This window comes from Tinamus guttatus, unplaced genomic scaffold, assembly GCF_059628265.1.
Source record: "Tinamus guttatus ecotype Peru unplaced genomic scaffold, ASM5962826v1 Tinamus_guttatus_pri_ptg000208l, whole genome shotgun sequence".
Classification (NCBI taxonomy): domain Eukaryota; kingdom Metazoa; phylum Chordata; class Aves; order Tinamiformes; family Tinamidae; genus Tinamus; species Tinamus guttatus.
In genome coordinates, this window is record NW_028288742.1 from 7,484,393 (window position 1) to 7,499,325 (window position 14,933).

The 14,933-nt window shown below is 38.9% G+C and overlaps 1 protein-coding gene across 1 annotated transcript in view; it reads right to left on the minus strand.

Moving 5' to 3' along the window:
- The window catches only part of BTBD9 (BTB domain containing 9), a 108,037-nt gene that overhangs the window by 30,915 nt on the left and 62,189 nt on the right, over positions 1–14,933 (minus strand). Inside the window, exons 8-9 of the mRNA XM_088524256.1 lie at positions 13,715–13,824; positions 1,611–1,800 (exon numbers count right to left, since the gene is read on the minus strand). Of these exons, the coding sequence (XP_088380382.1) occupies positions 1,611–1,800; positions 13,715–13,824 (300 nt within the window). The remainder of the gene's footprint in view (positions 1–1,610; positions 1,801–13,714; positions 13,825–14,933) is intronic.

Here is a 14,933-nt window from a genome sequence, read left to right on the forward strand (position 1 = left end):
TTTCCTAAGAAATCCGAGTACTGTGTCTTCCAGTTCTTCAGTTGAGATTCAATACTTAGTAGAATATTAAAAACAAACTCTAAAGCATAAAATATTTACTGTGGAAAATCACTACCTATACTTTTTATTTAAATATACTTTTATTTAACTTGTTTCATGCAGTGAGACTCTCATTGTGGGTAACTTCTATATGCTGGTAAACAGACAAACAGTTCTGTTTTTTTCCGATTAAGGATTTACCTAGATGTCTGATTTTAAACTCTATCCTCCAAGTTTTATAATGGTAATAACATCACCAGCTGAAACGAAAACACACAGCTTTTGAAGTGGTTAGCAATTACTTTCTTCACTTTTCAAGATTCAGGGCTAGTATAAGTAAAAAAAAGTATGTCAGTTCTGCACTTATTTTTAGGAAAATTATCTTCAAGAATTCTCCTTTTGAAAGCAAATATAGTCTGAATACAAAAGAGGGGGGATCGAAGAACTGCCATTGTCTTGGACATTTTTCTACACCTATGCTGATATTCTTCTTAAATATGGGCAAATATTTCAGACAAAAAAACGGGTAGTTTCACAATGTATTTCAAATCTCACTTGCTAATCAGTCAGTTGTCTATTCTGACAGAAAGAAGGCACGGCACTGCCTTCTAGCAATAGATACTTGCGCAGAGAGCCTCTGCTACCAATCAGCACTTAGGCTGACGTTCCCAAATTCTCTTGCTGGCACTGTAATTTCCAAAAGCTTCCCTGCTTTTTTCTTCATTGCCACAGAGAGTATAAATTCAGCTCCTGACAACACATCTTCTAAGTTTACAGAGAACATTAAACATTAAGACAGGGATTTCTATGTCTGATTTTATGAAATAAAACACTCATTTTACAGCCAGCGGATCTGAAGTTGGCAAGATTTTTTTGCTTCAGTTGGGAACTGTTCTACACTCCAATCTATTTCCAAAGCCCAAAACAAAGGGAAGCAGAAGGATGAACTGAAGAAGCAAGAAGCTTCTGCTTTGGGTAAAACTTTGTTCTCCATGCAGATATGGGCCTTTACTGCAGAAAAAGCTCACTGAACTTCATTCTAGATCTAAGCACACTCATTAAGCCGTCTTTGTAAAGTAATATTCAGGTTACTGCGTCCTTAGTAGGCATTCCTTTTTCAAGTAAGGGCTGGAACTAACTGCATAGTGAAAAAGCAAGCTAGGTGCAGGCAGGTCTGACACAGAGATGATGGCTTTCTTCAATAAATGCTTCTGTTCTCATAATGAGATGCATACGGCAGAGGAACTGTATCTATTTTTACCACAAGCGAGGCTGCAGTTAAATTTTTACTTTAGCATAATAAATAATTTTACATCCTTAATATCAAAATTTTAATATTGCTATTACTATACTTCTGAAATGCATTTTTCTGGAATTGCATCACTGTATCCTGACACCAAATTTAACAGTATATTTAACTTGCCGATTACACCAAAGTAAAAATCCAAATGCCGATTACACAAACTGCCCCCTAATTATCACCACATCCAAAAGTCGCATATTCCAAAGAAAACAACTGTACTCAGTGGGCCTCACAGCTGCCCTTCGTTTGGGCAGGAGGCAGCCCTCACCGTATGGATCCAATCATGTAGGGCTGTGCGAGCTGCACGACGATGGCTCCGCTGCCCAGCTGGTGGCACGTGTAGCCCGAGTCCCAGTCATAGTTTTTGGTGTCTCCGTTGAGCAAGGCGTTGCGGCTCCGGCTCACGCCCTCGATCACGCTGGCGCAGTCTGCGATGGTTGCAACGTTCTCGGCGGGAACTGCGAACACAAACATAGAGATGACAGGGGCAGTCATGCAGCCAGAAAACAGGGCAGATATTGACCACCTTTACTGCTAGATAGGAATGAAATACAAAACAAAACAAAACAAAGAGAATGAAAGTGAGATCAACACACAGAAATTTAACACTGCTTGGCATGAATTCTGGGGCAAAGACAAGTAGTACAGATAATTTTTACAGGCTTCTTTCCAGAATAGATTAACAGATTAATCTATCTATTAACAGATAGATTTCTATCTTGGTGATGACATGACAGGAGGAAAATTAAGTGACCAAACTGTCAGAAACAGAAGCTATAATATCATGACATCAGAAGAAACCACATAGAACTGATTATTCCAAATTAAAAAAAAAAAGAAATCATAAATATAGTATAATGATTCTCTTCCCAGAGGGAGTCATTACATTCTTGGGGGACTCTCTCTCCCCCCCAGGGTAATTTCATCATCATCATCATAAAAAAAAATAATAATAAAAAATAATAATAATAATAAAAAAACACCACCCAAAAAACTATGCTGGATAATTCTTTTATTTTATATGCTACTATAAAAATGCCAGCACAGAACTGCTATGCAAAAAAAAAAAAAAAAAAAAATTTTACTGCAGAATATGGAACTCACCTTCTATCATACTTCTTAAATGCAGTTATTGGAAAATTACAGGGAAAATGAGTACATTTAGATAACTGAGGGATTTTTGAATTTAATGAATGCATTCGGGGGATGACCATAAGAACAAGGAGTTTCAGTATCAGATGTTATATTTCAATTGTCAGTCCTTGGTCCAGCCCTGTTCAATTTACTCATCAATGACCTGGATGAAGGCACAGAGTGCTCCCTCAGCAAGTTTGCTGATGATACCAAACTGGGAGGAGCAGCTGATACCCCAGAGGGCTGCACTGCCATCCAGAGGGACCTGGACAGACTGGACAACTGGGCGGTGAAAAACCTCATGCAATTCAACAAGGCCAAGTGCAAGGTTCTGCACCTGGGGAGGAATAACCCCAGACACCAGTACAGGCTGGGGACTGACCTTCTGGAGAGCAGCTCTGCGGAGAGGGACCTGGGTGTCATGGTGGATGATAAGTTGACCATGAGGCAGCAGTGTGCCCTTGTGGCCAAGAAGGCCAATGGAATCCTGGGGTGCATTAAGAAGAGCGTCTCCAGCAGGTCGAGGGAGGTGATCCTGCCCCTCTACTCAGCCCTGGTGAGGCCGCATCTGGAGTACTGTGTCCAGTTCTGGGCTCCACAGTACAAGAGGGATGTGGAGCTGCTGGAGACAGTCCAGCGCAGGGCTACAAGGATGACCAGGGGCCTGGAACATCTGCCCTATGAGGAGAGGCTGAGGGAGCTGGGCCTCTTCAGCCTGGAGAAGAGAAGGCTGAGAGGGGACCTGATCAGTGTCTATAAGTACCTCAAGGGAGGCAGTGAGGAGGATGGTGCTGGCCTCTTTTCAGTGGTGGCCACCGACAGAACTAGAGGTAATGGCTGCAAACTGAAATACCAAAAGTTCCGCAAGAACTTAAGGACAAATTTCTTAACAGTGAGGGTGACAGAGCACTGGAACAGGCTGCCCAGAGAGGTTGTGGAGTCTCCTTCTCTGGAGATCTTCCAAACCCGCTTGGACGCAGTCCTGTGCCACGTGCTCTAGGTGACCCTGCGTGTGCAGGGGGGTTGGACTAGATGATCTCTAGAGGTCCCTTCCAACCTTAAGCATTCTGTGATTCTATAAATTCTATAATGAGCTCTTTCTCAACTTTACCGCCCTCTCTTGCAGTCAGCGCACACATCCACAGCTCCATGTGTCACTGCCAGCCAAACTCAGTTCACTCTTCTCCTTGGTACTCCCAAAGTCGAACACTCTAGTTTTGGAACTGCTGTTACAAACTGAATTAGACAATGGCTAACTTGACCATTTATGAGGCAATCTTACAAGTAAGGGAACATTATATACCCAGCAATAGAAAAATGTTGATGTGTAGCGAGTTATTTTTCTTTGGCAGAGGATGTCAGGACCCGGAAATCTTTCCAAGGAGAAGAAAGCTCTTCTATTACTTTCCTTAGTCTTGCCTAATCTGATTTAAAAATCTAATACTAAGTGGCTTCCCTTTCTTTTCAAATAACATTAGCATTTAATCAGACAGAGTGCTTTGTTTTTCTCTGCAATTCAGAGGATTAAGAACTTCTCCCAAGCTTTTTTAACATCACCTTCCAGTAAGATGACAAATAAATACAGAAGGTTATTTAAGATGTTCTATTTACATCCAGCACTTTCACAGAGAGCTTAGTTTTGTGGTAAGCTCTCCGGCTTCTCAAGCTCTCTCAGCTTTTCCATGACTTTCCAGCAATTAAGAAATTAACAAGACTGCAGAAACATGTTCTCTGAATTTGTGGGGGAAAATAATAATTAAAAAAGTCAAAGTTACTTCTTTAGTTTTTGTCTTTTGGGGAAATATTGAAAACGCTGATGGTTTGAGTTAAATGAGAATAAAAAAAATCTTATTTCAGTGGCTATAAAAAAGAGATTATACATACTTATACATATACAGGCATATACATTATGCCTGCCCGTATTTGATGAAGAACAACCAATTTCTGTGTGGTAATGCAATTAAAAAAGGGGAAGAGTGAATAGGTTGCCGCAAGTTGTTTGACTGCCAGAGGTCATTTTTTTTTTAAAACTCCTTATACAAAAGTTTTGAAAACCAGAATAACCACTACCAAACCAAAACATGAACTACACACACATGCAAAAAGACACAAGACATAAAACAAACACCTAGTAAACAAATGATATGGATTTGTGTACCACTTTAAGCCCACTTCAGACTGAAAAATTAGAGCTGTAACCAGCAACCCATCTAACAAATATGTTGCTTGAAAACAACAGAAATGCAGGCATATAAAAGTTGAGAACTACCCATTAAAAAAATCTCCATGACAAGTTTGGATTCTGTGTTTTAAGTGTGCTATTGTCAGAAGCAGAATCTTCATAAAAAGGAACAGGAGAGTGTCTAAGCTTATTGCCAAGTAGTCCCACAATTCACTGTAGTGGCAAAGCAACTCTTCCACAGAAATCTATTACACTATCAAACATCCTCTCATCTTCGCATGCCTCATCAAAAACTACTAAAACCTCTGTATTATTTTTCTAGAGACCTTTTGATATACTATGAGAACTTTTCTAAGAATGATCTGAATAAAACAGAGATTAATAATTCAAACTAATCCACATTGGCATAAAAAATGTTTGGCTTAGCTTCCTTTTCTTCATTGATAGTTAAGAAAACTTCCTTGGGTATCCATTTAAAACTGGCAATAAAGAACCTTCCATATATTGCCACTTTTTTCAAGAAGAGGAAGCTACTGAACATTGAGTTGATGAAGGAGTAAACGGTAAAATGCCAGCTTTTATACCAAGGATCTATGGAATACACTGGATACTTTGCAAGCTATATATAAGGCATTAATTTAACACAGTGCCACTTCAGCTTATCCACTGTATTTCTTGCATCATCTTGTTCCAATTGTACGTAGGCATCTGCACAAACTCAAGAACTCCCAAGACAATGTCACCCTGAATAGCTGCACTCCTTAATTCATGCCCAGAAACTGCGTTATTGCATATTTAATGCAATTCCATGGTCGTCCTTACAGCAGTAAATTAGAAAGTGATTCTAACTAATTGCAGCATGCAGAAGGTGCCACACTGTTCCTTCTCTCCAAAGGGGGGGTCTGCCATTCCTTATTTTGAACGTTCATAATCATCTCTCATACCCGCCCGATAAATTTATTAGAAACACCATCTGTTGGGGACTATTTTGTGCTATATTTTCAGCTCTTCTGATTCTTTCTTTTTCCCATTAGAATTTCTGCTTAAATTTGTATCATTTGTTTACAAAACGCTATTACCAAAAAAAAGGCATTGATTTTCTTTTCTTTTTCTTTTTTTTTTTTTCTTCCTTACCCTCATAATCATAATTACCCAGGTATTAATAACCAAGACTGTAAGAGAATACAACAGAGGAGAAATTACAAGTATGGAAATTCTTTTTTCTCTGTTCATATAACAGCTTTGCTCTGACAAATCCAATTTACTTTCAACACAGTGGACGTGAGTTAGCAAAGCTTATATATGCTGCAAGCAAACAAAGTAGATGACAGACCTCACATATAACAGCATGAAAAAAAGCTATTAAACTTATTTCATTGTTTCCTATGGAAACAATGGAGTAATAAATGGAGTAATGAATAGCATAGCACTTAACTCAGCATTATTTTTATAAAAGACTCATTTCCAAGGTATAGCCTAAGGATTAGGGCAAGGTATAGGTAGCTATACCAGCTATATTTAGAGATAGGACAGACATGTTATTCAACTATTCTTAGAGATCTCCCAGGAGAAAAAAGCACTGGGAACATATGGCAGACCTTGGTCATACCTATTTATCACTCTGTATCAAGATGTATCCTTGATTATAAAAAGATTTTTAGCACACTTGGTTTTCCATAAAAAAAGTACTCCAGAAAAAAAAAATAAATAATTCCTTTCATCTCTCAGTCTGGAGGGGTCTGATTCAGCTTTCTTTGCATCCAGTGCAACTTTTCTGTCTACATCTGGGTAAGATGGAAAAATATCATCTAAAATGTCTCTAAGACCTCTGTGATAGAGGAAGGTACAGAATGGAGTTGCTTCAGAATACATATTAATAAACCTTTAATTTAACTCCTAAAACAGATACAGAGAGACAGCTCATCTGCAGAGCTTAGAGGAAGCTATAAAGCACCATGGGGCTGTTCAATATATTTCATCTAGATAATGAGCTATCAACGGTTCTCAGCTCGTATCATCACTGCCACAAAACTGAGTTTTCTTAAAACAGATACTGAAGTGCCAAGGCACACGTGTAAAAACTTACATGAGCCAACAGCATGTTCCCAAACACATCTCAATCCCTTGCAGAACTACGTCGTAAGGGCAACAAGACTTTGGACAACTCTTTAGAAAGACACAGTGAACAAGAAATTATAGTGGAGGAAGTAAATCTTTGTTTTATTTTATTTTGTTTAATCTGAAGAAGTGATTTTTCTCTCTTGCTGTCACCTGTTAGATGCTCAGCTTTCAGCCTCTCCATTTCATGGTAAAATCATACTTTTTCCTCTACAGAGATGACAAGTTTCCTCACTAGAAAATGACAGGTAGAAAAAAAAAATAAAGCTCAGAGCAAAGGAAAGCTGTACATTTAGCTTTCATTGTTTTCCATTTGCCAAATTATTTTTTTTAGTCTAATTTTTATTCAATACACAAACTAACACTTTTTTATTTGCTCTATGGTTAAAAAAAGTTAAATCTCCAGACTTTCATTAGAGGCACAGTCACAAATTCTCTCTTCCCTTCACGGACTCTCTCTCATTTCCTTGAGTGAATCTACAAGTCGTCGAGATGCAGGTTGACCTGAATCAGCTATCTGAGTTGTCAGAAAAAATGACCAGTTTTGCAGTGGTTGAGGCTTCTTTCCAAGCAGCTAGCTAAACAAGATGACTCCTCAACGCATAACCAGGAGTCTTAACTCAAAAGAAGCAAAATAATGATAATGAGTGGTATTGGTATCACTAGATTATTTAAAAAAAGAAAGTAAATCTTAACATCCAGTCTCATACTCTTATGTCGCAAGCCTGCACATCTTATGCCGCATCTTATCACCACACTTTCATTCATCCCACACACATGTACTTCTTGCGTTACAATTTTTCTCTATTTCCTTGGAAGATGGGGAATTTTGGTCATATTTGTGTATCATGCATCACGTTTGGGCCTTGCCAAAAGCCTGAAAGGACGCGACCTTTCACAATGCTATAGTTATAGCTATAGCATTTGGTTTCACAATGCTGTGGCTATAGGTTCTGTCCTGAGCTGGGTAATCAGATACTGTTACACAAGCACTCTTAAATATGCGAATCCAAGATGCTAGCATTGACCTGCTAGCAGTGTATTCAACCCCTACTACAAAGTGAGCTTTTTCTTTCTTGTTTTTAAATGAGTGGTGTGCCTTTTTTTGTTGTTGTTTAAAAAGGATTTTATTCCTCGAGTTTGCTGTGAAAAGTAGGCTTTCCAAAATAAGGCAAAAAAAATAAGGACTAGGGTCAGCCCTAAGGCACCCTGCTGCTGAATGGCCTCCAGCAGGACTTCGTGCTGCGGATGACGACGCTTCAGGAGCTGCAGGCGTCCCTCGTGTGGCCAGTTTTGTTAGGAGCTCCCTGTTCATCCACACAGGCTCCCTGCTACCTTTGCTTGTTGGCAGATACCACTCCTGAGCTCGAAGAAGGTCAACCAGCTCTGCTGCACCCCTCCTCTCTCCAGAAAAGAATCCCATGGGATTCTTTCAAGTAGATCCCTGAAAAGATCAAATTCTGCTCTCCTGAATATTGGGGTGGTTATGCTGCCTTTTGCTTTTTCCCTCTTCCCCCAAACTCTATCCCCATGCAGGGGATTTGACTGCATTGACATGCAGATTACTGCAGTCAAATCTGTAAGCTATCACTGTCATGATTAGGATTTACTGCTGAAATTACCAAATGCCTACTAAATTCTTGCAATAGTTATGCATCCTGCCCTCACTGCGAATAGATATTTGAATGCCATACTCTTACTTTTCCAGCTCTTTTTTGCACCTTTGAAAGACTCTTCTAATATCACTAAAGAGAAAACCAGGTTTAGAAGTAATGTGAAATCTGTTTTTCCTAATTTACTCTGTATCTCATTGTCAGAATTTGGGTACAAATTCTAGAACTCCTGGCAAAGCAAAGACCTTCCCTTTTCGAGGCATTACATATGGCCATCCTTTTTGCTTAACTATAATTTAAAATTCTCATTTTATTAGTTCTCTACCAGGTGAAATACACTGTACTCAAGGTAACAAACTTTCCTTCTTAAAACCACTCAAATGCAGTGTTGTACTAAAATCATTGTACAATTTTAGTGGCGTTAGACCTATTTAAGTACATGCAAATACATGGTACTTGTTCTGAGATCGATATATGCAGAACCATGTTCCGCCCTTTCATCTGTTCTCATGGCATAACCCTATAAAAAAAGAAAAGAATCTGACTATCCTTCTGATTTAGATGGCACTGCTAGTAAAACATAAAGCTAATCCATAGCACAAATATTACACTAGAATTGAAACTTAACTTGCATACTTACATACTGGTATCTGCTACTTGGAAAAGAGGAGAAATGAAAATTAGACAGACCTAAAGAGAAAAATCCCACTAATCTTGAATGCTCTCTGCAAATATTAGTCTGGATTAAAATAACTAAGGCAAAACAAGGCTGATTTTTCACCTGATATCTCCTATGGCTTATGATTTCTGATCCAATAAATCACACCAAAAACCAGTCATTAGAATTGAGCCTACTTTTCCCTGCGACCCAGGTGGCTAGCTACAGGGTAGTTTCTTTAAACATTAGTAAGCCTGAAGCAGACTTTCAGAAAAAAAATGTTTCAGAAAAGCTTAGGAATAAGCAGCCTTTGTTGCAGTGCTGAAACTGGTAGTGGGGCAGAGGAATGGGAAGTATATAAATAGATCTTTGCTAAAAAACTAACCTGATCATGTAGCTGATTTTTCATTGTAGAAAGAGAGGGGAAAAAACCCCACGGTACTTGGATAACCTTAAAATTTTCAAAATTTCCTAAGGCTATGCTTGCAGCGAAGCTCCTGTATGTTGCTAGGAAAACCTGTACAGTTTTGAAAGAAGGTTAACCTTTAAAACGTGAAGAAGAAACAGAATACAACAGCTTTGTGCAGATTCAATGCTAAACTGGACAAGAAAAAAGTACATCTTAGTGCTTCCCTGGGAGAGAGTTACAGCAGTATCTCACAAAACTGTACCCCACACTAAGAAACTGATACAACTGGTTTCTCTCTTTTCCACATTTTTCTTTTTTTACTGCCACTGAGTAAAAGATAAGTGAATGATTATTTAATCATCTCACTTTTTTCCCCTTTGAAACGAGCTCCAAGGCACTGCAAGTTGTACAACAGAGTTTCCAAGGATTTGCAGGGACTGAACAGCACCGCCCAGAAGGGGAGCAAGGACCTTCCAGTGGCTTGGAGTCACCACATCCACCCCCTTTGGCAGGTAACGTAACCAACATAAAATAGTCCCACAGAATGGGACAGACCTGCCCAGCTCAAGACAAGCCTTCCAGGCTGCATTCCCCATCACGTTAACCAGACTCCAGGCAGGACGGTAGGCTACTCAAAACCTCTGTGCTTGCAATCGTCCTTGACAGTCCCTCAGCCCTGAGGACTCAACAGGAAGACTCAACTTGAGGACCTTTGACTAATTTAAGCTATCATCATTTTTCCCTTACTAAAATCAGAGAAAGGCTCAGGTCCCAGCATACCAGGGTAAAAACAAACTCCAATGGCTTCGTACAGAAGAAGCCTCTTGCCCGCTGTTGTAGACCTTTGCCAGTGTGCAGATGAGAAGCTTTTACAAAGCGTCGTAGCACACCCTGTCTTGGACTTGTATCCAAAAAACATGTCTACCACTTCTGAAAAAATTTGTTTTGGATTTCAAAGTAAATATTAAGACTAAAGACCATTCAAAACTTCAGAAGATGAAATTCATTAAAAGTGAACATTGTTTTGTTTTCTGATTTTAAAAATATTTATCTACATACTAAACAGGATTTTTATGTTAAATCTAGTGATTAAAGTAGGTAAGATTATTAACCTACAAAGAGTAATATGCCAAAAGGAAAATTACATCTCAACCTTAACATCTGTATTATGGATTATGGAATAACTTTATATGATTGAATTCATTTATGCCATCTCATTTAACAAAACAATGAACTGTAAACCAACACGAAAACATCAGACAGGGCTAAAAAGAGCCCTTCCTGCTGCTTTTAGCTCAGGACTGCCAGGCAATTGCCACAAGGTTATAAGAGTACAGTATGCAGTACTGTATCCTGTAGCTGTCCATACAAACTTTTAAATTCACTAAGCTGAGTTAATGGTTTGTCCTGAAAACTTTGTATGTAAAAACACAGCCACATAAAATTGCAGCTATCAATTTAATGTATGAAATGACACTTCATTTTTATTACTTGTTTACCAGCCTTCTAATCTTCAGCTTACAGTGACAGTTATTACATAGATACTTGCGCATCAGTAATAATATATCTGATAAATTACCCACTATATACACAGCTTTCTGATCAAGTGCAATAGATCTAATGAAAATTAAATGACTACTCTTAAATAACCCTGAACAAATACCTCAGTGGTCTGACTTCTTTGGAATGAAATTTCAAATGACAAACTCCTTTGATATTATCTTTAATGTGGTTTTGGTAGAAGCTCAGAGTCGCACAGACTTTCAGAAAGGACCATGTGGCCTTCAGCAGCTGACCAACATTTAATTTCCTTAATAAAACGGGTTCTAGAAACAGTAGCTGTGTATTTGCTCTTGCCTAGACCAAACTACAAAAATAATGAATCCAGTAACTCTCACTTGGCTTTTAAAGAGTTTAGAATGAAAGCTTTTATGCTCAAAAAGCAATTTCATATACTGTGTCGATAATTTCTAGCTGCCTTCTAGTTCCCTCTACACTATCCTGCCACTGGAGAATGAGAGACATTCAAAGTCTTCATTAGAGCAGTAAGATAAATCTGTGTCAATCACCCTATCGACCGAAAACTCACATGGAAGGGAACTGGGACGGTTTGCTTGACCAAGGAAGCCACACAATGTGCTACTTTAATGACTGCAGCTATGTAACACTAGCACTACATGAATATAAGGTCATTTTGCTGTTTCAAAGCTGCTAAGAACACTTCTGAAGAGGTAACTCAGGCTTAAATTCTAATGGAGCAACCAATGAGCTCTGCAACATTTCACAAGTAATCCCCAAACCTTTTAATTTTTCCCTTGCTCACAATAAATCCTGCAAGGTCAGGCACCCAACTGCTGCTGCCTCGCTTACAATCAGAAGTTAACACTCTCTTCCTTTTAGCCACCTATGAATTCTTACTCTTTTAATCTTCTAGTTGTATTGACTTCCACCCCTTCGATATCAAGAAGCTGAAGACCTCTCTTTGCTTGTTGCAGATCACTTCAAGAGACTTACATATACAAGAGCCCCATTCACCCACTCTGGAGAGCAGCATGGTTCCACTCATTACCATAAATAAGTGTCTACCAGGGTTGACACTCAACACTTACCATTAGGTAGTACTATTTGCCATGACTCCCAATGGGTTTTGATGGAGACTGTGGATTTATTTGGATCCTAGAGGAAGGCATATATGCAAGGACGCTTACAGGGAACAAAAAGAGCAGCACTATGTGCTGGGCCTTGTCTGCACAAAATCTACCTGGGCTCTACTATCTATTTCACACTATCCTCACATCCCTTATCAAAGAGCTTCCCAGGCTTCTCAGCATCCCATGATATATCCTATAATATGCATATGCAAGAAGCCTGTTACGAGTTGGTACAGAGCTTGCTGCTCCTGAGACTCGGAGTTAGTTTTTCAGCTTTAGTCAAGAGAAACAAAGCGAGTATGGCCATTGGTAATCAGTTGCTCTCTAGAAAGAGAGCAATAAACACAGGAATGTACTTAAAATGCAGAAATTGCTTTAAAAACCTCAGAAGTACAATGTCACAGCATACCAAGTGGTGGTCAGTGACTTAATTCAGTCTGCCAGAGCATCCCACATAAATAAGAGGAAATACTGCAGCAAGCTGCAGCTGTCATTTAAGCTTTTTACACTCAGCCTTTTGCTGTGTCTCTCTGCATGTTCTTGCCAGCAACCTACAGGGAATGACTGACATGTGGATCCCACTAAGGAACACCAGTCAACCTCAATCCTGACAGACATACCCCAGAAATCTTGTTTTCAGGTGGCTAACCGTACATTGCATTGCTATTTGACAGCTGCTCAGCCAAGGCATGCAGGGATCCTAGTGACAACTGAGGCTCCTAATGGATGACTTCAAGGTATACCGGGTGGAAAAGGCTGCCAACAATCAAAGATACCACAGTTATTTTGAAATGCTGAACTTCACAGTTGTATTAACCAGCTGATGGAAATATGCCTGAGCAGAAGCAGAAAACATCACCACTGCTGGCCACATCAGAGCAGCTGAGATATTAACTGCTTCTGCCCTACAAAACACGTGTGCTACTTTGTAGTACCACTCTCCAGTAATGTTGCGCCATAACATGCAAACACAGCAGCTTTACGACGTCCAGGGATGAGGAAGGTGTTCTGTAGACAGGCTCTCATACGGCTAGAGGAGCTCCAGGAGTGAAGAGAGCTCTAGCCCAGCACACGGGTCACACGCAGCTAATTTGATCATGGAATCCACATATACGTGTACACGAGATCAAGTAACACATTGACCTGGTTCTAATAATCATAGCCTAATGGTTGCAAAATTCAGGATAATCTAGCTAGAAGAAAGAGCAGCTGTGTATGAAATGCAAAACAAAACAAAACAAACAAAACAAACAAAAACCACACACACACAACAACTAAACAAAAAACACATTAACAAAAATCAACAAAGTGACTATGTTACCAGCATCTTTTTATCAGAATCTAAAATTTAGCATTCTTGTATCATCATTCAATATATCCACAGAAATGGAATTTCAAAGTAGTCATAAGGACAAAGGACAAGCCAGCTACCTCTAAGCCTACAGCATCATTTAATGTAAGTTAGACAACCTGCAAGGAAGCCGTAGCACAGGACTTGCCATAATTTGAGATTCTAATGCAGTGCTGGTCACTCTTCACAACAGAACTGTTCACAGCAATTCACAGATATTCATATAAAAGGAAAAGGGCTGTATTAGGTCTCTTACCTATCAGACCCTTTTCAAGAGTAAAGGTTTTGTTGGTAAACATGCATTCGAATGCCACAATATGGAAAACTTTGTTCACTGTGTTGTGGGTTCCAACAATTCGGATGTACCTGTGGAAAAAAGATAAGTAGAAGTTAAATACAGCAAAATTCTATGCACCAAAGTATAAATGATTTGATGGGACTGTATTGTGCAGAGCTGTAAGAATAAAGTAACTATAGTTAAAAAAAAATACAAATAACACAGCAGAAATGGCATCTGTTCAGGATACTGGCTCTAGCAGAGTCTGAGAAAAGCAGTACATTTAAGAGCTGAGAAAAGAAAGAAAGAAAGAAAAAAAGGATCCTCCAGCTCAGAAATCGACTTAGTGCAAATACGTGCTTAAAACAGAAAAACATTTTGAACTTGCAAATAACTTCCTGAATCTACTTGTAGCTATAGAGGATTTAAAGAAAACAAACAAACAAAACACTATACACACAAACTCATTACCATTTACTTCCACCACTATTAGAGAATTCATATACCCCAAACAAGCCCAAACTCAATAAAACATGTCTTGTTTGCACAAGCTGCAATGGATGCAGTGGATGCACAAGATGCCTTGGCTTTGTTGCTGTATCTTTTATCAATTTACAAAAAAAGTATCTTAAAAGTCAGATGTTACTAAAACAAAACTACCTTTAGGTTACCATCTTGGTTATATAGCCTGAACTTTCAAACTCTAATGCAAAATCAAATAAAGCCACTCCTGAGAACTGTTCACCCTTTATAATACTTTAGAGGCTTCACCCTCTAATAAATAGACCTTAATCCAGCCTCAGTCTGCTCCCTGCATGTTCTGAAGGCATCTGAGAGCTCTTACCATATATTTTGGAAAAGCTTAAATGATGTATTGTACACCATCTCAAAGCTAAACAACACTGGAAGCTGCCTTGAACAAATAACATTACCCCAGATGATGAGTTACCCATATTTCAATTAAGAAATATCAACATATATGAATCTTCAGCAATATCCTTTGTATGTTATATAAAGCAACCTTTCATTTATGTAGTCTAATTATAGTTCAAACCTAATAGCTTTTCACTAATGCAGTAATTTTGTCTTACATTCTTCATCATACCCAGTTAAAAAGATAAACTGTTTTTAATCACCAAGCCTAGAAATTATCTTGGAGCATTTTTAAGTCCATGAGGTTGGCAAGCTTCAGAGACAC